Source organism: Oryzias latipes, chromosome 10, assembly GCF_053564925.1.
Source record: "Oryzias latipes strain Hd-rR chromosome 10, Olatipes_Hd-rR_3.1".
Taxonomy (NCBI): domain Eukaryota; kingdom Metazoa; phylum Chordata; class Actinopteri; order Beloniformes; family Adrianichthyidae; genus Oryzias; species Oryzias latipes.
In genome coordinates, this window is record NC_136246.1 from 15227908 (window position 1) to 15249776 (window position 21869).

At 38.8% G+C, this 21869-nt stretch overlaps 1 protein-coding gene across 4 annotated transcripts in view; it reads left to right on the forward strand.

Annotated features, from left to right (window-relative positions):
- The window catches only part of macrod1 (mono-ADP ribosylhydrolase 1), a 156535-nt gene that overhangs the window by 1353 nt on the left and 133313 nt on the right, over positions 1-21869 (forward strand). For all 4 annotated transcript variants that reach the window (XM_004073156.5, XM_078954078.1, XM_078954080.1 and 1 more), the window contains exons 2-3: positions 289-387; positions 2889-2996. In XM_004073156.5, the coding sequence (XP_004073204.1) occupies positions 289-387; positions 2889-2996 (207 nt within the window). The remainder of the gene's footprint in view (positions 1-288; positions 388-2888; positions 2997-21869) is intronic.

Genomic DNA, 21869 nt, shown 5'->3' on the forward strand with positions numbered 1-21869 from the left:
ATACTTTTTGCTAAAAGTTTCTAAGAATGCAGATATGCTGTACTGAACACACTGGATGAGCATTTTGGATGACAGTTTTAACTATAAACAAAGTAAGCTTTTTTATTTTATGTTTATAGCTATTTTTTAGATAAACTTAAATTTGGACAATTTTATTTGACTTAACTGTAATGCCTTGTGTATCATTCTTTCTTTACCTTAATAGGTTCATAAACAAGATATATATATATTTTTTCATATCTGCAAATATGACATATTAATTCTTTTTTTCTTTACTTCCTGCACCAGACTTTTTGTTATCTCTTTCTGTGGAGGACAGGCGTCACTACTACAAGACCTCTGGTTCAGTGCAGCTGGATGACATCCCCGTGTGGACTCCAGCTTCAGGTCAGAGAACACAGAATGGATGGAGATGAAATAGCCTTTAAGTCATGGGGAAAAAACAACTCTTGTTTAACTTCGTAAAACTTTTTGATGTATAGATATTTAATTCAATTGTTTATAATCCAGAGAGATTAAAGTAGTATATCTAAAAAATGAAAACAAAGACGATTTTTCAAGATTTTCTTTAAAATAACTTAAAGTCCCACTCTGATCATCTTTTGATCTATTGTAAAAGTGTTCCGAGGGGTCTTTAAATTATGATTTTGCTGATTTTTAGCCAAAATCAAAAAGCTTGTCGACGGTTTCTGTAGGGTGGCAAGAGTTTCTTAGAAATTCCCATGTAGTAAGCCTGCCCCCTTCCCATCATCCATCTGTTTAAGCGCTCTCCCACTACCCCTCACAACCCAGACCTAACATTACCGCCGCAACAAGAATGGCAAGCAATATTGGAGCTATCCAGCTAAATGGTTTTGATCCAGAAACCAGCTCAGAAAAGGAAAAACAAAGAGATATATGGATGTTGGATCTATTTGTCTGCAAGTGGATGCCTCAGAATGGAATGGAGCAGGGAGCTTCAAGCTTGCCATCATAGCTTTGACGTCACAACTAAAAGCTTTTTCCAACATCTTTTTTGGTCTGTTTCTGATTTACAGCAATTTGAAAAAAATAATTACTCAGAAATGCAATTTTGAGCTCAAATTTTCATTATGGATATCCTCCATGATCTTTTCATTTATGCTAAAAAAAATAAGATGGCAGCAAAAAAATCTCACAAATACACACATTCTTCTCCTTCCAGTTGCGTTTTTACTAATGTTCATCAACCTTATAAAGCCCAGTTGGATGGTTACTGTTTGAAAAAAAAGCATAAATAAAACACAAGCTGAGTGTCAGAATCACAAAAATAAGGAAATGTACACCAAACTGGGTGGGTGCATCAGCTCAGAGCAGCATACTGATGACCTCATCATTAAAGGACACCTGAAAGTCCCAAAAGGAACAACTCCACCCCTTCGACAATTATGCATCCTAGCAACGTCCTCCTGACAGCAGACCCCAAGATGTTAAAAAACATCTTCAAAAACCCCAAAATGTGCTGATGAGACCTATAGCAGACTGTGGCTGCTGTTGGTATGAAAGTAGAAGCTTTTGCCGAAATGTATTTGGTGGAGTGCTCCCTAAAACAGCAAGTTAAAGTGGGTTGGCCAGAGAACTTTAGTCATTTTAAATTGGACTTGATTGTTTTTCATTGCACCAATGATTATGATTCATTGCTTTCAGTTTTCCTGAATTATTAAAGGGAATATTAACATTCCCATCAGACAACAGCAGCAGAAAACAAGAAGTCGCCTTTTTTGACGTCACATTTTCCTGTCCTTTGATTCTGGTTGGACTCGCAAGAAAAAGGATTATTAAAGTCTGTGTTTGTGTGCACATAAAGCAGAAAGGCTGCTGCAGGGCAAGAAAAAAAAGGAGGTTGAAGAATTTCAGGAAAGAAGAGGAAATTATGTGCAACTGTTGTACAATAAAATATAGACATTTATGATGTCAAATAGTAGTTCATATTTTAGCAAATTACTCATAACAATGGAAAAATGATCCTGAGAGAGAACCGGAATGAGCCAGAATGAACAAACTGCATACAAAGATTCATTTACTCAGGCCACAGTTTGTTAGCTTCTGAAATGTATCTTTGTGTTATTTATTACTGACCTTTAACATGTCTTTTCTACTTTTTCTTTTTAAATTAAAGGCTTTCAACAATTACCAGCCCAAAGGTTGTAATGTTTTTCTTAGTTTGGTCAATAATTGGGAGTTTTAAAAGGATGTTGACAGTGCTGATACATTGCTAATTTGGGTTTAATGTGAGGTTTTTTGATCACAAAACAAGCATATACATCTAAAACTCAACAACTGAAATATAACTTTGAATGTCCTGCAGTTCCTGGTTTATGCTGCTCTTTGTCTGAGGTTGTATTGATTACGTTTTTGATGTGATATTTCACAGAATTTATAGATTTGTGCACAAACATAAAACAAGATCTTTTTTTTTTCTCATGTCCAGCTGAAGGTCATTCTTGTTAGTGTGGAGAAAAATAAGTATTGATTCCTTTGGCGCCAAATATTGGTATTTGAAACGGGAAAATAATGAACTCCTAACGTCGGGGCTCTGTTTCCTTGTGGTGATGTTCAATATACAAGTCAAGTAGTGACAGGAAGTTAGCAAGTCACAGAGCAGACTAGGTATTGTAATGCCAGACTGTGTTAAAAGCAGTTGATGGTTTGTTATGTACAAAGCCTGCAGTCTTTTTGGATTATATTCCGAAGACGTCAAAGAAATTCATTGGATTTCTTTCATTGAGGCTCTGTAGAAATAAAGATAAATAAATAAAAAACATACCTTTCACTTGGTTGTAGTTTTACAGGTTTGGTCCTTAGTTATGTTAACAGTGAAAAAAAAAAATTTAATTTTTTGTGGTGAAAAATATTTTTTCCTTTTTTAGGTGTTTCTGTGCGTGCTCGGTACCAGAAGAATGAAAAGTTGGACAGGAAGATTTCCCTCTACTGCGGAGACATCACCAAACTGGAGGTCGATGCTATTGTCAATGCAGGTATGTGTGTTTTTGTTTTTCAGATTTTATCAGCTTAGTTCATGTAAGTTTAGCCACTTGGAACAATTACAGTGGAGCAACAAAGTATTTGTCAGTCACTGATTTTACAAGTTGTTCCACCTAAGAAGATGAGTTTGGCTTGTAATGTTCATCATTGGAACGCTTTCACTTGGGAAAGTTTAGAAAAATGAGAAAAAAAAGTTATTTAGTCAATAACAAAAGTTAATTCCAATACTTTATGTAATCCTGGTTGTCAATGCCAGTTGCCAAATATTTCCTGGAATTCTTAACCTGGTTTGAACACACTACATCTTCTATAGTCCATTCTTCCATGCAGAAGAGATGTGATGTTTGGGGCTGGTGCTGGAAAACCCACACTTTCAATTCCTTCTACAGATGATCTATTGGATTGAGGTCCAGAGACTGGCTAGACCACTCCAGAACCTTGAAATGCTTTTCATGTAACCACTCCTTTGTTGCTTGAGTCATGTGTTTTGAATCATTGTCCTGCTAAAAGATCCAGGCACATTTTTTCTCAATACTCTCACTAATGGAAGGAGTTTTATAGTTACCTCAAATTTCACTACACATGGCTACATTCATCCTTTTACAAATTAGTCGTTTTTGTAGGAAAGCAGCCCGAAAGCATGATGGATGGAGGAGCTACCGGTACTTAAAAAAAAGTAACAGGTCTGTAAGGGACAGAATCTTTGCTTGTTTGTTGGAGATAATTACTTATTTTGTCCACTAATATAAAAAAAATATTTCAAAATAATTCCATGTGATTTTCTTGATTGATTTAAAAAAATACATTTTGTCTTTCTCTCTCTCTCCTCCTCACCCCCCTTTTCCTATCTTGTCCTGTCCTACAGCTGAGCAAGCAGTTTAGAGCTGAAGGCCTCTTGTGTTGGACAGATTTTACTGTTACAATAGGGGTTTATGGATTTTCAGACAAACGGAGTGTATATATATATATATGAACCCCTTTTATATTAGAGGCTAAGTTTTATTTGTGATAATCATATTTGTTTGCATTCCTTGTTGGACCGGACGGAAAAAAAGAGAGAAATAGTGGGATGTTAGAGATGGGGTAGATGGGGAGGGGGGGTGCAGTCTATTACACAGAGTCACAACATCATAATATAAGAGCGTCATAAGTAAATTGCCTGACTTAGTTCTCACACACCTACACACACCAACAAATAGCCTGCACACAGCTATTTACAGGTTAGAAGTATATTCATACATTAATGATGGAAGATTTATCTCACAAGACTTATGCACACAGACAGGTACACACAAGATAAACAGTACCCTTGCCCATATTTGTGGAAAAGTAAATAAACAGGTGGGTTGAACAAACGTGTGCTTCTTAGTACCTCCATCACATTGAATGCTCCAGCAATGGCAGGAGGCTCAGAACCCCAGGCTTCCTACCTTATTTCCTCCATTAAATAATAATAATAATAATTGATAATCATGTTTTTTTCTTACTATATATTATTTTATTTTATTATTTTTTCTCTTTACCAATTAACATTTTTGTCTTTACATATTTATTATTAATTTTCTTTTATTTATTTATTTGGTGTGGCAGAGGCGCCGCAGAGTGCACCAGCACCATTCTGTCTCTCTTACAGTTTAAGTGCATCTATAATGAACATTACAAACATCTCTCATTTTTTTAAGAGATACAACTTTCAGAATCTGTTTCTGACAAATGCTTTCTTGCCCCAATGCATTAATTATCCAGCTTCCCATGTGGTACAAATAAATGTAATAACCTTTTTGTTTCACCTCTTTGAAACAAGAATAAAAGAAGTGGTAATGTAAAAAAAAGGTACCAACCAGAGGGAAACAAGAAAAGGATTATTCATTTGAAAGCACAGCGCAGCTTCCAGTCCAATTGTGTGTGGATGGGCACATGCATAAATTAGCACAAACACCTGTGGGGGCTGTTTGTGCTTTGATTACATGTTTAATGGTTTCTCTGTGTGTAGGAGGGACACCCACCGGCTTTGTAGTTGGCAGTTCATAGGAGGTCTTCTTTAAACAAAAGTGCAGGGAAAGAAATATAAAAAGGATTACAGGAGAACAGGTCAGCATTATGGAAACTGGTAATGTGGTACCTGGAAACTCAAAGGCAAAGCAAAAAGTGTCTATTTATCATCAACATTATCTTTTGAAATGATAATAAATAGATTTTCAACAACCATAATAAAGTTATAATGAATAAATTAGTGAGAATATTGAAGTATAGATTAAATTTTTTTTTTTATTAATAAAAACCTTGTTAATAAATGTGAAGTACAAGATCACCTTCACACTCACCTGTTGGGAATATTTTTTTCTTTGGAACATCATAGTGTTTGAGGTTTTTGCCAAAAATGGTTAGTAACTCCACATCTTTGGAAGTCATGCTGTTTTAGTCATTTTTCTTTAACTTGTGAAACATGAATATAGCAGCAGCAGAGAGAAGTTCTGCATGGAATGGTGTGTCCTTATGCCTGAAATAGTTAAAGTTAAAGGTGAAATTACTTTTAACAAAGAATAGCTTTTGCTTTATAATAAAACATGTGAATGTTATGGTCACATCTTATGATGGTAAATCCAGAAATATAAATTTGTGAAGAGCTTTCAGCCTGGTAATTGGAATTTCACCATTTAACAGTTTTTTTTTTAAATTATGTTTTTCATTAATTACTTGATGACTGTTTAATTTGGATTAAAAACATGTCCATTTTTTGTCACCTTGAATATGTTTAATTACATTTTTATCTACATGTGATTGTATTCTCCATTGCCTACATTAAGAAAGCTCGTGAGTGAAAGCTTTCAGCAAAATCAGGAATATTGTTGTTAAAAATCTCCCCAAAAAATGATGAACAAATATCTGAATTAAAAACTCTGTGTTTTTTTTGTGCATAAATGTTGCATTCGGGTCTTCGAAATGACCATAAGATGGAGCCAAAAGCCCCTGTATTGAAAGCAAACAGTTTTCTGCAACACTGGTTGTGTAAGATGTAATCGTTATCTTGGCACAGGCTGTGCATCAGAGGAGTGTGAGGCAGGCCAGCTTTCCTAAATGATGCTTGATGATGACGGTTTAGCTGTTAATGATAGATTTTCTCTGGCAGCTGACTGTCGGCAGGTGGACGCAATGCCAGCATCCAGTAAATATGTCGACTCTCAGGGAGAAATCGCTGCTTGACTTAGTGCTAGTTCACTTGCAAGTGTTCATGTTTAAATCTGCCTTTCCCGTAATGTGGTAATTATGTCTGTTTATTCTGTGCCTAACTGCCTTTTCTTTTCTGGAGAGGGAGAGTTTGTATCCGGATGCGATTTTTACGAGAGGTTTTACAGAGTCGCAGGATGCAAAGTGGAACGGAATTAACGAGAGGAAACGCCTAGTAAAGTGTCATTTTGCAAAGAGGACGAGGCAAGGTGAGGAGAGGAGAGGAGCAAAACTCAACCATGCCAGAGGAAACGCGACTGAGACGACATGAGGCAGAGCTGAGCATACAGACTGACAAAAAAAACAAAACAGGAGTATGAGAGTGAAAAGAAAGAGGGAAGGGGACAGAGACTATTATTTAAATCTACGACTACATTGTCATGGCAACAACCAGGTAAAGAGTACCCTTGAAAGAGCTTTGGGCAGTACAGCCTGATCATCCTTGTCTGTCTGAATGATTGGCTGTCCTGCTGACTTTCCCTACTCATTTTGTTGACTGGGAGACTAACCTTTTCTCCCACCAATTGCAGATTTATTTCTTATAGTGACATTCACGCATAAAGTGAATTAAAAGCAAGCCTCAACTTATTTTTGAGAGACATGCCCCTAAGGAGGCAAACATTCAACATAAGCAAGCTGTGGTCAGGCGTGTGCTGCTTGGGCAGCGCTACACGTATCTGGCAGTACAGTGGCGGGTCGGATGGAAGTACAGAGAAGGACACATTTCTAAGTATGAATGCTGGAAACACCAGGACACCAAAGAAAGGTGGTTTATTATCTGCCGGGGTGGGGGACCTGATCAGGTACGCTGGGTGTTGCAGGGCGTCCGTTGTTTGTGTCTCTCTCAATAAAGACTGGATTTACAGTGATTCTCAACTCCTCCTCTTCCCTCCTCTCCTCCCACTTCAAGCTTTCTTCCCTTCCTTCTTCTACACTTTTACAGCTCCTGGCTTCTGCCCACTTCTATAAAACACTACAACATAAAAACCCACAAGCACTTAAGAGCTGTCCTGTTGAGGAGAGTGGTGCATGGGGGTGAATGCATAGGGGGGAGGAGACCGTGGGCAGAAACATCCTCCTCTTTACACCCCTCAATCACTCCACACGGAGCAGGAGAAGGAGATGGAGGGGAGGATATATTGTCTCTGATGGGCCAGCTGATTAAGATGGATTGCAGAATGAAATGTCGTTGAAGTGATGAGTTCTTGGAGCGTGTGCTTTCCAGTGAGTGTGTGCGTACGCCGGCACAACGCCGCTGCAACTAACTTTGCATTAAAACCTTTTTGGAGATTGATTAAATGCAAATTTGCCTAGCTCTACTGAGCAGCTTTTTCCCTCACAAAAGTTTGATTCTCATCGCAATTTCTACTTTTAATCACTGGCAGGTTCCTGATGTTTAACAGTAACTCTCTTTTTTGCTGAAATTTAATTGAGAATGTTCTAAAACTGTACTGATATTGTTTGCTCAATGCTTTTAAAGTAATAATTGTAGATTAGAGGAAATGCAGAAGAAAGGTGGGATGAAAAGAATTCCAGATCTGAGCAATAAAGTTCTCCTAATCATTGACTAAGTGATGACAGTAAAATGTGTTTCACTATTTATTTGATTTGAGATGAAAACATATATTATATGCACAAGTCTATATGCAAACCCGTGGACAGCTACACCTTATTCAGCAAAAAACAGTGATGGAGTTTCAAAGTGATGTACATTAGTGTGTCTTTGTCTTTTGTGACGTGGGTGTTCAGGGGAACGGGCCTTTCCTCCGCCAGTCGGGAGATAAAGCTATTGGTTGGCAAAAGAAACCCTCTCACAGCAAGAGATACAAGATTAGATCCAGAAGTCTTCCTGGTTTTCAGGTGATAGACAGGTAGGGATAGAAAGCGTCTGTAAACTGCTGTAACTGCGTTTGTGAGAAGGAACCTTGAAGAAAAACATCCGTGGATAGATATGCGGACTGACGGCAGAGTTGGTGCACCGTAAAAAAACAAAATGTCAACAGGGTATGCATCAGCTTTTCTGTAGATATATTTAGCTAGAACTAGTGGAAGTTTTCTTGATCTAGAAAAATGTTTGATGGATCCAGAAGGTTTTGAGAGCCATTCAGAATTTTGTGAATTCTAATAAATCTCTTTCAGCAAAGCAGGGTTGTATGTCTCTAATTACAATCAACATTTTTGACATTTTTTAAAGTCCCGCTCTGATCATCTTTTGATTTATTCTAAAAGCATACCTAGTGGTTTTTTTAAAATTATTATTAATTCCACTATGCCGCTTTTAGCGTTTTCTAGAACATAGTTTCTGCAGACCAGCAGGAGTCTATCAGAAATTCACCTCTGAGCTGTGGGCCCCCTGGTCTGGACTAAGCCTGTTCCCATCATCCCTTTGTTTACACTCTCTCCCCCTAGCTTACAGCCCCTCACAACCCCAACCTAATATGTAAAAAACAATATGGGTACTAAAATTTAAGCAATATCAGAGCTATCCTTCCCAGTATTTATTCAGATGGAAGCTCATATGAGGAAAACAAAGACGTACGTGGATCTATTTCTCTGCAAGTGGATGCATCAGCATGGAGCGGAGCAGAGAGCTTTAAACCCGCTGACACCTGTGTCTCTGCTCCTGATTCACAATAATTTGAATTAAGAAATACTCAGAAATGCAATTTTAAGCTTAATTTTCTTTATAGGTCATCCATCATGAGAAAATGCGAGAAGAACATGTTAAAAACACCAAAAACATGCCATTAGAGTGGATCTGTAAACAGTCCCATTGACAGTGTTATCAGTGTAGAAAGCAAATACAGTGATAACAGTATAACTGATAAAACTGTAACTTTCAACCCATTTTTTTACACTGACTGTGTATAGATGAGCAGTGCGTTTGTGTTTGACTAATCTGAAAACAATTTTATGGCTTGACAGTTTGAGGTGACGTTACTGAGCCTTGACCTTTCTAAAAAATTGGAGAAAAGGGGGGGTTGAAATCATCCCGATAATTATCCATTTGTTGGTCATGTATCGACTAAAGGCCTGCACTTCTTTTTTTAGCAGAATTGTGATCTTAAAAATATAAAAATTCATAAACATATCACATTTGTAACAATTCACCCTTATTACTACAGGTTTGTTGAAGAGGTCTGGTTGCAGAGACAAATCAGGCTATAAAAACAACATTTTGTTTATTCCTCTTGTTAAATTTGGCTGCATAGGACCTGAATTTACTAAGTATTGAAGTCTAAGCAAAGGTGTTCAGACTTTCCTCTTCCTGGCCGCCTCCTCCAGCTCCTCTGGGGGAATCCTGAGGTGTTCTCAGGCCAGCCGAGAAACATATTCCCTCTAGCGCAGTGTTTCTCAACCTTTTTTGAGCCAAAGTACACTTTTTTTCTTGACAAAAATCTCGCGGCACACCAGTAACCAAACATTTATAAAAAGACAAGCTTTGTATTCTGTATTGATGTACAGTCCTCCATGATCTCACATAAAAGTTGTGATAGTTTTCAATAATTTTAACTAAATTAGTGTAAAGTATGCCCAGGTAGTTTTTTCTCCTTCCAGTATATTAAAATGCAATTTTATGTAACCTCACAAAAAACCAAATAAAATTACATTCTTTCTAAACTGTAATTTATTTTTAAATTTTTATTTTTTATGTTTGTGCAAGAGCAATTTTTGAACAAATATAATTACAGCATGCTTGATAAATTTTAGACAAAAAATACCTTTCAGTTATGTGTATGAGTTTAATTGTAACCACACAAAAACGTGAACACGCTGGAGGTTTGTTAATTTTTTCTTATGTCTATAATAAAAATGTAACTTTAACAAAAATGTTTTATTTATTTTTTGATGATGAAATTGTTTCATTTTAGTTAAATGTGCCTGTTAGCCACTTCACCTTAATGCAGTTTCTTATATTTAGAAACCAGTTCTTTCTTTTATAAAGGTGACTTGGACAAACACTGGAATCTCTGACTTTAATTCTTTTATTTTCCAACACAAATCTTGAAGGAGAACTAAACTGTTTTCCTGCTTTCATAAAGAAGCTTTGCAAACTGTTAGAACAGATGTTTGCATTTGTTGTGCTTCATTACAGTTTACAGCAGTGCAGTAAGAGACGCCGGCACATTCTAACCCAATGCATCATGGGAGATGTAGTGAAATGCAGTGGTGCTGATGCCGGTCAGATTCACGCCTCTGAGCTTCATTATTTTTTTCATTTTTAATTTTTTTGATGAACATGGAGCTGATATTCTGGTGATGACAAGTGTTTTATATCAGTGAAAATTAGTATTTCTGCGGCACACATGACCGTCTCTAACGGAACACTAATGTGCCGCGGTACACTGGTTGAAAAACACTCCTACTGTTGCGTATCCTTTGTCTTTCACATGGTCTCTGCCCAGTAGTACATGTCTGAATGATCTCCTCAGGGATGTGTCCAGGAGGCATCCAGACCAGATGCCTGAGCAGCCTTAAGCAAAAAAAGGAAATTTGCCCTCTCTGTTTTTTAATCTCTGACTATCAGTTTTGGCAGAAGATGATACATTTTTCTAAAAATCTGCACAGTGTCGGACTAGAAACAGTAAGGCCCCCTTACAGTTGAAGATTTGCGCTCTGCTCAGTCAAAAGACCACGTTGCAATATGTGTGCAATTCTACTCAACTGAGTCTAACGTCAAAGCTCAAAAGCCCATCTCAACATCTGAAATTCTTCAAGTCTTGTTTTAAACTTACAATATTACTTAGTGCTGCAGCGTTTTTATCACAAGGGAGCTCACTGGTTATTTTTAGACTTGGCATAAGTTAAAATTAATATAACACAAGTACATAAGTAATTTGCACTTGAGAGTTCTAAGTAAATTGATAGGAGTCATCAACAGGTTTATTCTCCTCTCGAGTTAATATACATGTAAATCAGGCTTTGTCTTGCCTTAATTACTAATTCATTTGTTGTTTTTACATATTAGTGGCATTTAAAGCCATTTCTTCTGTTTACTTTCTGTTTCACTATATGAAAAGTGACAGTACAACTTTAAATATCAAGGAGAGCACAACTTTAGATTTGCCGTCCCCACAATAGTCAAAATGAGACTTGGGCCAAAGTCAGATTGTGCCATTTCTGGATTATGTATTTATGAATTATGTATACTTCTGATTCTCCTCAGCCCCTTTGATCACATGCCAGTAATATGGGTAGCATCCCTGATTTGTTGCTCTCAAACCGTGCTTGATTGTAAATTCGTTCACACACAAAATGTGTGTTTAGTTCTGTAACAATTATAACAAAGGACAAATAATTCTTCCAAAGTCAAGAAGTTTTCTTGAAGTGATACTGCTTATTATTTACATTTTCAATGAGCCAACAGAACGGCTGGCTAAAAGGACATCCACAAACATCCACTGTGTGACAAAGCTGAAGAAATCAGAAGGTCAGAAAAGAAACTGTAGAAGCTGCTGTGTGAGATTTCTTTCACTTGATTCAGATATTATGTAGTTAGTCGTATACTTTTCTCATCTGTGGAATAATTCAGTCCAAAATCTGTGTGTTTCTCCACCTGTGAAGATTTTTCAATATTTAAAAACTCTGCTGCGACGATCTTGTCCAGCACTAAGAGAAGAGATCACATCTCCCCTGTCCTCAAAGCTCTTGGCTCCCGGTTGCTTACCGCTTTTAATGTAAAATGTTGGTGTTGACTTTAAGGGGCCTACCATGGTCAAGCTCCTCCATATGTTTGTGATTTGATCGTCCCCTATAGACCATATTGTGCACTGAGGTCTTTGCATCAGAACTTGTTGATGGTCCCTCGCACACGATTCCGGACCAGAGAAGACAGACAGAGCCTTCCAAACTGTTGCTCCTAAACTCTGGAATGAGCCACTGTTGTCCCTGCATTCCCTGCACTCTATAAATTCTTTTAAAAGTCAACTTAAATCTTTTCAGTTTAGCAAAGCATTTGAACTGAAACTGTTTTTATTTGGGCTTGGGATGATTGTTTTATGTGGTGTATGCTTTTTGTCTTTTATAACTTTATGTTTTATATATATATATATATATATATATATATATATATATATATATATATATATATATATATATATATATATATATATATATATATATATATATATACACACACACACACACACACACACACACACAGAGTCAGGACCATAATAATTTGGACAGAGACACATTCTAATTCTAATTTAGTTTCTGTACATGACCAGAGTGAATTTGAAATAAAACAACTCAGATGCCATTGAAGTGCAGACTTTCAGCTTTTATTCCATGGGTTGAACAAAAAGATTGCATAAAAATGTGAAAAACTAAAGCATTTTGTAAACACAATCCCTTCATTTCATGGGCTTGTAAGTAATTGGACAATTGACTTCCATGCTATTGCATGGGCAGGTGTGGGCAATTCCCTTGTTATGGCATTATGAGTGAAGCACATAAAAGGCCTGGAGTTGATTAGAGGACTCGTGCTTGCATTTTGAAGATTTTGCTGTGAACAGACAACATGCTGTCAAAGGAGCTCTCCATGCAGCTGAAAGGAGCCATCATTAAGCAGAGAAAACAGAAAAACACCATGCGATAAATTGCTACAGTATTAGGAGTGGCAAAATCAACAGTGTGGTACATCCTGAGAAAGAAAGAAAGCACTGGTGAACTCAGCAACGCAAAAAGACCTGGACGTCCACGGAAGACAACAGTGGTGGATGATGGCAGAATCATTTCCATGTTGAAGAGGAACCCGTTCACAGCAGCCAACCAAGTGAGCAACACTCTCCAGGAGGTAGGCGTATCAATATCCAAGTCTACCATAACAAGAAGACTGCATGAAAGTAGATACAGAGGGAACACTGCAAGATGCAAGCCACTCATAAGCCTCAAGAATAGGAAGGCTATATTGGACTTTGCTAAAAAGCATCTAAAAAAGCAAGCACAGTTCTGTAAAACATTCTTTGGACAGATGAAACAAAAAAATCAACCTCTACCAAAATGATGGCAAGAGAAAAGTATGGAGAAGGCGTGGAGAAGCTCATGGCAGAGCATTCAGGCTGTCATTGCCAACACAGGGTTTTCAACCAAATATTACAAATGACCATTTTGTTTTCAATTATTTCATTTGTCCAATTACTTACAAGCCCATAAAATGAAGGGATTGTGTTTCAAAATGCTTTAGTTTTTCACATTTTTATGCAATCTTTTGTAAATATTTTTTAGTTTTTATGTCATGTACCTTTTGTTCAACAGCATGTTGATAAATGGCGCTCTACTGTATAAATAAAGGGATTGATTGAATAATCCTGTTGCAACTAAGTGTAATGTTTTCTAACATTTGTTCAGTCAACCAAACAAAATGTCTACAAATGCAGCCACCATTCGGGTGCAAGTTCTCCCATGCACCCGTCTGGGGGTTGACCTGTACGAGGGCTGTGGGTTATTGGGTTATCTGGGCCCACGGAGGGTTGTAGAGAGGAGCGACTGGTTCAAGGTGTATCGTAAGGGGACCACAGGTGTGTCTTGCAGTTCCCTTGAGGCCTGTAAAAAATATTTTGTACGATTGTCATGCGTGTGGTAAGTGTATCGTGAAGTAATCGTAAGGATGGATGAAGCTGTAATACGATGCCCTTAAGCCACACTCTAGTTATTAGTGAAGCATTAGTCACAATTGCCCTTATGGGTAGATAAGAACTGTCTGTGGGCAAAGTTATCGCATGAACTGTACTTATGGAGGGTTGATATATGAAAAATCTGTAGAACACCCCTGTGTTTCACCCACTTACTTATTATGTTACCAGCTTGTCACTTGCGGTATGCAGAATATGCATGAACATTTTGGTTCTATAGACTCACTGTCTATAGAATAGAATGACTCACTGAGCGGTCTACTTCCTTGATATTTTGTCCAGGCCACCAGCATGCCTCATACAGGATTGCCCATTTTTCGCCCACAGAGAGGCAGGTGTGAACAAGGCATTAAAAAGATTTGTATAGTGTAATGTTTACTAATTTTTTATTTTTCTAAGACACAGAGTGCAGCTGAGTGTCTCTTGTGATGGACATGTTCTGCTTTTACAATCGTGGTTGTTTGTTATTCTTCAAGTGCATTAATAGAAACCTCTTTTGTAACAGATCTAAACTTTATTGAGTTTTAGCCGCTCATACAGGACCAGGGGATGGGTTTCATGTGTAACTTAAATTACATGCATTGCTACTCATACACACACATACACACACCATCCCATGGCATCCACACAGCTGTTTACAAGTCGTTATCATATCTATACAAATTCACAGTATCTGTAGAGGACATCCTGCCACTCATCACTCTGACCGGCACCTCCTCGTGCACACACACATGAATACATGGGGTTAAGCGTCCAACAAATAAACAAATAAAACATCCACTATGGCTGTGTTTAGCTAGAAGGAATGACTGTGCGTTTCCTGGTATGTACTTGATCACATTGAACATTGAATGCAGCAGCAAGAGCAGCAACCCCCCCCAGAGCCACAGCAAACAGACCAGCCGTGTGGCCTGGCAGGCACCTAGCTCCCCCCTGACAGACAGATGCCCAGGAGCAACCAGCCACAAGCGTACTAGACCCCCACCATGGGAACTGAGCAGGAGGTCATGTCACCACAGCCCCCGGCCAGCAGCCAAAGGGAACAGACGGCATGCAGGGCAGGGGCCCCAGCCATGCAGGGACCAGCCCCACCCCCTCGGTGTACCAGGACCAGACCCAAGCCCCGACCACTGCCGGGCGGTCCTGGGGCCCCCCCGCCCCAGCCTCCACCCCCAGAAACAAGCCTGAACCACCTAAGACCAGCCCCACTGCACCCCAGACAACCCCAAAACCAATAGGGGGAAGAGGAAGGGACAGGCCCCCCGAGAAGACAGGGCTCCAGTTGCTGTATGCAAAGAGGGAACATTTGTGGGATAGCCCAGTGCCATGATGTGAGGAACCCTGCTTACACCCGGTCATATGGTCCCCCCAGCTCAGATGTTATGGACTCCCCACTGTACAGAAAGGGAGCTGCCAGGTCTGGAGTACAGGATCCCCCCCGGACAGCCCAGTCGCACCTGCACCAGCCGCCTGCCCATCAAACCCAGGTCGTGGCGGGAGATGGGGTCCAACGTGACCACCATCCTCCTGTTTGTGTATGTGCTAAGGGGTTGCAGTTAAAATTGGTGGAATGGGGGCAAAATCTATCATGTGATGTTGATGTTTACACTTAAACTGTGAAAGACAAAATGTGAAAATAAGCCAGGAAATTGATTGCAAATGTAGCTCTTTCATTTAAGCACCATTTCTCTTTTTTTACAATGTTACCTCTGAGAATGCCTATCAATGAATGGCTTTTTAAATAGAAATATTCTTGTTTTTAAAGCAGAAAGCAGGAATGCTTTCTTCCAGTTACATGTAACTTGGTGGCAGACCATATTTCATGGATGGGGAGAAATCCATTCCTAATGATGAGCTCTGACTGTGATGGTTTGTGGGTTTTGGATGGGGACTGTTGGATTGACAGGATGGAGTCATGAATAAATAGACTCATTAACAGCAGTGGGACATTGACCAGGAAAGCTGCAGGAGAAAGGTGTGGGGGATGCGCTTGGTGGTTTTAAGAGGATCAAGCAGACAAACCCTTGGCTTTGCAGGTAGAGCCCCTTACAAGGGCATTAGCTTACAGTGGCACTGCATCATACTCCTTCTGTAAGGCTTCACTGATTCTTAGCTGCCTTTGTCAATGAGGCTTAGTGTAGTGTTCAGCGCCAAAATCATCTTGGCTAGCGGCTCTGCTTTCGCCACACTCCTTCACTGTGAATTACAAATTGTAACCTTGGTATTTTTTCTAGATGAAGATGAAAAAGTGAAGGGGTTTACCCCCCCCCCCCCTCTGAATTTGCATTTACTGAAGCAAAATACTCAATTTTCCAACTAAATACAGTAACTTATTTTTCAAAAGTAGAGGCTACTGGGATGAGCAGCAAAACATCTTCTACCTTTTAAGTACAGTTGCCCTGAAGAACAGAATCCTATGATAGCCTAACTGCTTTGTAAGGGATTTTAAATCAGGGATTACGTTTTTTTTCCAATTTTATTTTCTATTTTGAAAGCTGTCATAAATGCTTCAGCTATCACTCTCACACGGAAGCCTTCGATAGTCTATTTATTTTAAGTCCACATCATTATTGGAGGATAATCAAGTTGTAGCAGCTGTACTTTTTTTTTTTAGCCTGAGGAATGTGTTTTTGAGGCTGTATATCATAACTGCTGCTTTGTCGCTCAGGGGAGGCAGCTTGTTGTGATCCACCTAACCTCTCTGGTAGTAACAGGAGTCTGAGGAGGTGATGGAAATCCCAGAACAGAAGTCTCCTGCAGCTGAGGTCTTACAGGCCCCACAGTGTATGTTCTCCATCTTTGTGTTTGCTGCAGTTACAACCACCCCAGAGTGCTTGTCAGCTCCTTTTAGGACAAGCTCGTATTACAAGATGTAAAATGTCACACCAAGTTTGCTTTTCCAGACAAATATATCAAGAGCTTACAGAAAGCATGGGTGCAGGGACTAAAATGCTGAAATATGTGTGTTGTTTTTGTTGTGGTGCTTCAGTTAAAAAAAACAACTCTCTTTTTTGTTGCTTTCTGTATTTGTAAAATGAAATTAGGGCAGGGAATGCTTAATAAACAAAACAATAGGTTGCTCCTCCAAAGCAAAACACGTCACAGATCCCTCTTGATTTGCATCGCTCCCTGCTGTGGTAACTGTACGTTCTTCATTTTAGTTCCTATAGCAGTATCCCCACTGCGCTGGGATGGTGTTTTGTAAGGCAGTGATAATGGACATGTTCCTGCAACACGCCTGTCAACTGTCTGTAATACAAAAGCAGGGGGCAGGTTGGCTTTGCTAATTCACCTAAGAGTAAATTAAAGGTTCAAGCAGACTTTGCTGTATAGATTTGAATCAGTTAACATACTAGACACAAATAGTAAATGTTGGGTGAGATAATGTAGGATTAATAATTATAATTTAGAAATAAATAATTTATGAGATGAAGTTTGCAGGAATAAGAATCAATGCAAAGATTATCCAGAAGCTCTGTGGAAAACTGAACAGCTGAGTTTGAATGTGAGAGGACGGCTCATGACTGAAAAGTAAATTCCAAATTTGATCCTCAATACAGAATTTGATCATCTGCTCAATAAAAACTGAAACTGTGGAACAGTGATTCAACGCCCTTTTCAAGTATCTCACTCCCAGACAACTCTTCACACTGAAAGTTAAGGCTGTCAAAGTGTGAGAAGTATTACTGCGTTTTATTGTTTTCAACAACCCGATGCTGCAAAAATGAACTTAGAGGATCTGCTTGTCCTTGCTTGGACAGGCGTGTGTCCCCTTCATCACTGAAGGAGCCTTTTGGGCCTCTTTATTACTGATGAAACCCCAGCAGGAGCCCTTCCACATCTCTTCACCCAAAGCTTTTATGTTTATGCTTTTGTTATCATTACACTCTTTATAAAGGAAGGTTGCATATATTAAATCACAATGTAGCTAAGGGATTTTTTTCACCCAAGCATGACTTTTTAAAAATAACTTTTAACTGTGGTGTATTTAAATTCCTTTAAAAAAATACTTTCTGTGATACATTAGCTTTTCCTGCATGATTTCTTCAATTTTGATCTTAATCCTGATCACCACTGAATTCTGCTATTGTGTTTAAAATAATGTTTTTCTTCTGAAGGGTTTTCGTACCAAAACAAAAAGTAACTTGAAAGTTAAAGCGCGATGTGAAGAGCAAGTATCTCAAAACTGTCCTGGAATAAATTTACCATCCACTGGGGTTCAGTTACAACTGACACACAGCTTGACTAAACGCAGGTAAGAAGAAAACAGGCAATTTGTCATGATGGACAGGCAGGTGGAGAAGAGGTTAGCTTGACACAGAGGGCCAATAAATCCCCAAAATGAACTGATTAGGGGGAAAGATAAAGGTCTTGAGCCTCATTTGTAACTGTTTTGTAAGCACAAAGCATGCCCTGAAAGAGATCTATTGCTCCTTGCTCAAGAGACAGAGTTTATTCAAACAAATTTGAATGGAGACTTTATGCACAAGTGTTGAAAACCCTTTAGGTATGCGTGTTGAAAGAAGGAAATGAAGAGGTAAAAATCATCTTATACCTTAATCACATGCAACCGCACAGGGGTTGACTCGTACGGGTGCTGCAGGCCCATAGAGGTTTGTAGAGAGGAGGGGCTGCATCATAAGGGGGAGAGCAGCTGTGTCATGCAGATCCCTCGAGGCTCATACGGCCACCGTAAGGGACGGCATAAAAATGACCTGTACGATTGTTGTGGAGTATTTGTAAGGATAATGTAAGTAACACACACTAATGAGGTACGGGTGATGCTGTCGTACACAGTCCTTTACGTAGCAGGTGTGTGTATGGGCTCCTTACTGACCACGCGCAATGCTGCACGCATGGGAGTGCAGGTGATATGCAAGAGCCTGTAATTTCCTTGTGGGATGCTCACACGAGTTATGCTTTCATTGTCTAATTTCCTCAGTTCTGACAGCCAGGCTGCAGGTAAGGGATGCCAAGGAGTGTGGACCTTTCACTTGAACAGCACAAATAGGCTCCTTGCTCAGTCCGCAGTGTCTGGGGGGTTAAAATTTTTTTTTTAAACTGTACGACCTGTCGACCTACGTCCCCCTGACTTCCCATTACCTGTTGCCCACACGCCAAAAAAAAGTCCTCCAAATAATACTTCAAAAATTCTTCAAATAAAATTTAAAAATTCTTATTTTGAGAAAAAATATCATTTCTTAAATTAACAGTATTTTGTTTTGAAAAACTTTAGACATTATTTAAGAACTTTTTTCTTGAAAAAAGACTCTTTATTTTCTTAAGATTCACTTTGTGCAGTGTAAGGGTTCACTATAACCTAATGCCCAAAGCATGCCCGTAGAAAATCAGGTTGTCTATGACGTTAAAATTTTGTGCGGGTCACCTACCTAGTAAAGTAGAAAATACTGTGTTTGTTTGTGTTGTTGTCAGAAACTTATGAAAACCCTACAAAGATTTAAAATGTATTACCGGGTAGGACAGAAAATAATCTTTTGCTTAAAATAATCCTGTATGTTTGCCATTGGACTCTAGCTACCATTTTTAATCAGCAGTGTGTCATGCAGGAAAAAGCTGAGATGAAACTGTGGCAGTGGCTGTGGTTTTCACACTTACACATTATGTCACCTGAATTTACTGATAAAGAAACGTTGGCAAAGTTTGAAAGTTAAGCAGTGAAAGTAAAATCTGTACCGTAATTACTATGAGCTTTTATTACATTTCAGTTATCTGAAGTTGTGTAAATTAACACAAAGAGTCGGTGCATCTATTGAACTGAAAATCACAGGGTGAAGGTGGCTCCAAGTTTTCTAAGCTCTTCAGTGTCCAAGTTCTTCAGCACAGATGGTCCTTCCGTTTGTCCTCTTCTTCATTCTTGCTACAAAGAACACTGGATCCACAAGCACGTGTCCTCTGTATCAAAGTGTCTGGTTTATATCAACGGTTTATGGCTGAATGTGGGTATTTAGACGGTGACTTATGAGGGCCATCCCTGTGCAAACGCTTAAAGTGGACTTTGATTTATTAAAGGAAGACAGATTGTTCATGATGTATGGATCCAACAGGCTGTTTTAAGAATGAATCTCCCAAGTTACTGGAAGTGTTAGGTTGCAACGGAAAAACTAAAAGTAGTCCCAATATTAGAATTTGATTGAGTATGACTGCATCACAAATTTGTGCTCTGAACTGGTAGGCATGTTTTAAAAAAAATAATGTAGACAGTTAATCAAAGAAAAACACTTTTAATTTATAAAACTCTCAGCTGAGTAAAAGTGGCATTTTCTTGATTGTTTATATACAATGTTTCATTGGCAGTATTGATTTGTACCTTCTTTGATAGTCATTGACGGTCTTTAATTGATCAATTTAAGTGGTTCTATCTAAAGCCTTCAAAGCTATGGTGACTTGAATGCAAAAACAAGTATCGTCTTAACTGTACTCAATAAACATGAATCCTCTGTGGATTTCATGGAGGCTTTGTGGATTTGAGAACGTTTCTTCAAAACCCAACTGAGAATAATTTGAAGTATAATCTTTTAAAATTGGTTTAGTGCGTCTCCAGGGAGATGTGTTTGCTTTGATTCCCCTGCTCCTTTCAAAGAAGTATTATTTCCACAGAGAGCTGACATTGAGGCTCATTCCCTTTTCCTTCAAAAGCTACTTGTAGTATAAAAAATAACAACCAAAAGAATTAAAAAGCCTAATGCGTCTTTTTGAAGTAGCTCCTTTATGACCTGAACAGTGGAAGGTAATTAGGATCAGGTTGCTTCATTTTAAAGAAAGAATCAGGGCTGAATCTTTATGCTAAGATATTGATCTTTTCTTTTTCTGAGCTCTTGACATTTTAAAGTTTGTAAAGATTGATGCATTGATTCCCTTGCCTAAGGTTCTTGCATGCTTACCACACTGAGGCCGTCTTCTCCTGTATGTTTGCCGTTTCTGTGGGTGTAGTTTGGAGATTGCTGTGGGTTGTAAATAGGCTGCAGCATGAATTAGAGTGCCACTGCTCTAGTTTTTCCAGTCTAGATCTGTCCAAGTTAATTACGGTACAACTGTCAGAAAACCCACTTTACTGGTCATTTGGGCCGAAACATTCATGCTCCCTGTGTAGCGAAAGTTTTTAGCTTTCAAGGTTCAATGACTCCGGTTTCCATGAGATGCTTCAATGTTCACTTTGTGTCTCAATTTGAGTGGGAAGATGAAAGTAAAGCCTGTTAGGGCTGCAAGCTCTGTCTTCCCTCTTCAGCTTGGACATCTCGGCAGTGTTGTGACCCGCTAGGAGTGAGGCTTTGGCATTAGACACACAGGCCTCAGTGTCCAGTTCCAATTGATTTACACCCTGACATTGAAAAGTTAACACACCCTTTGAGAGTTAATCCTTAATGCTGTGTGGGTCAGTAAATAAACAGAGAACGAAAAGCCAAATGGAAGGAGTTTGCAGAAAAGCTCATTCGTGCTAATTATTCCTCTCCCACCCCTCCCCTTGTTAAAAGCTTTCCCACCCCTCCAATCAATTGCCACTTTAGCGAGCAGGAAGGGATGGAGGAAGTGCGAGCCTCATTAGCCTGATTGGGCCAATGTGGGAGATGGAGTGAATGAGTGAGTAAAAGAGAAAAGGAGTCAGCTTGGACATCAGCACTTGGCCCATCAGAGGTTCTGTCAACAAGCCAAATGCTGCGTTCAAATCTGTTCGTTTTGTAAAATTGTGGTTCCCAGTAGACCATGGGTCGATCTGCTGATGGTACCAGCTCTTAATGAGAACTTGTTAATTTAGATTTTCCTGTATTTGGTAAAAAGAAACTGTAATCCGATGAGTTGTAGTGAGGATCCACCAACATTAAGGACTCCTTGAGAAGCATCTAAACCCACCAAATATGATTCTCATTTTTCAAAACCAATGGAGAGTTTGCTAAACTTATTTATATGTTTTATTATATTTTAAAGCATTTGGTAATCAAATTGAAACTCATTATAGTTTCTACCTTGACTCTTAAGAAAACA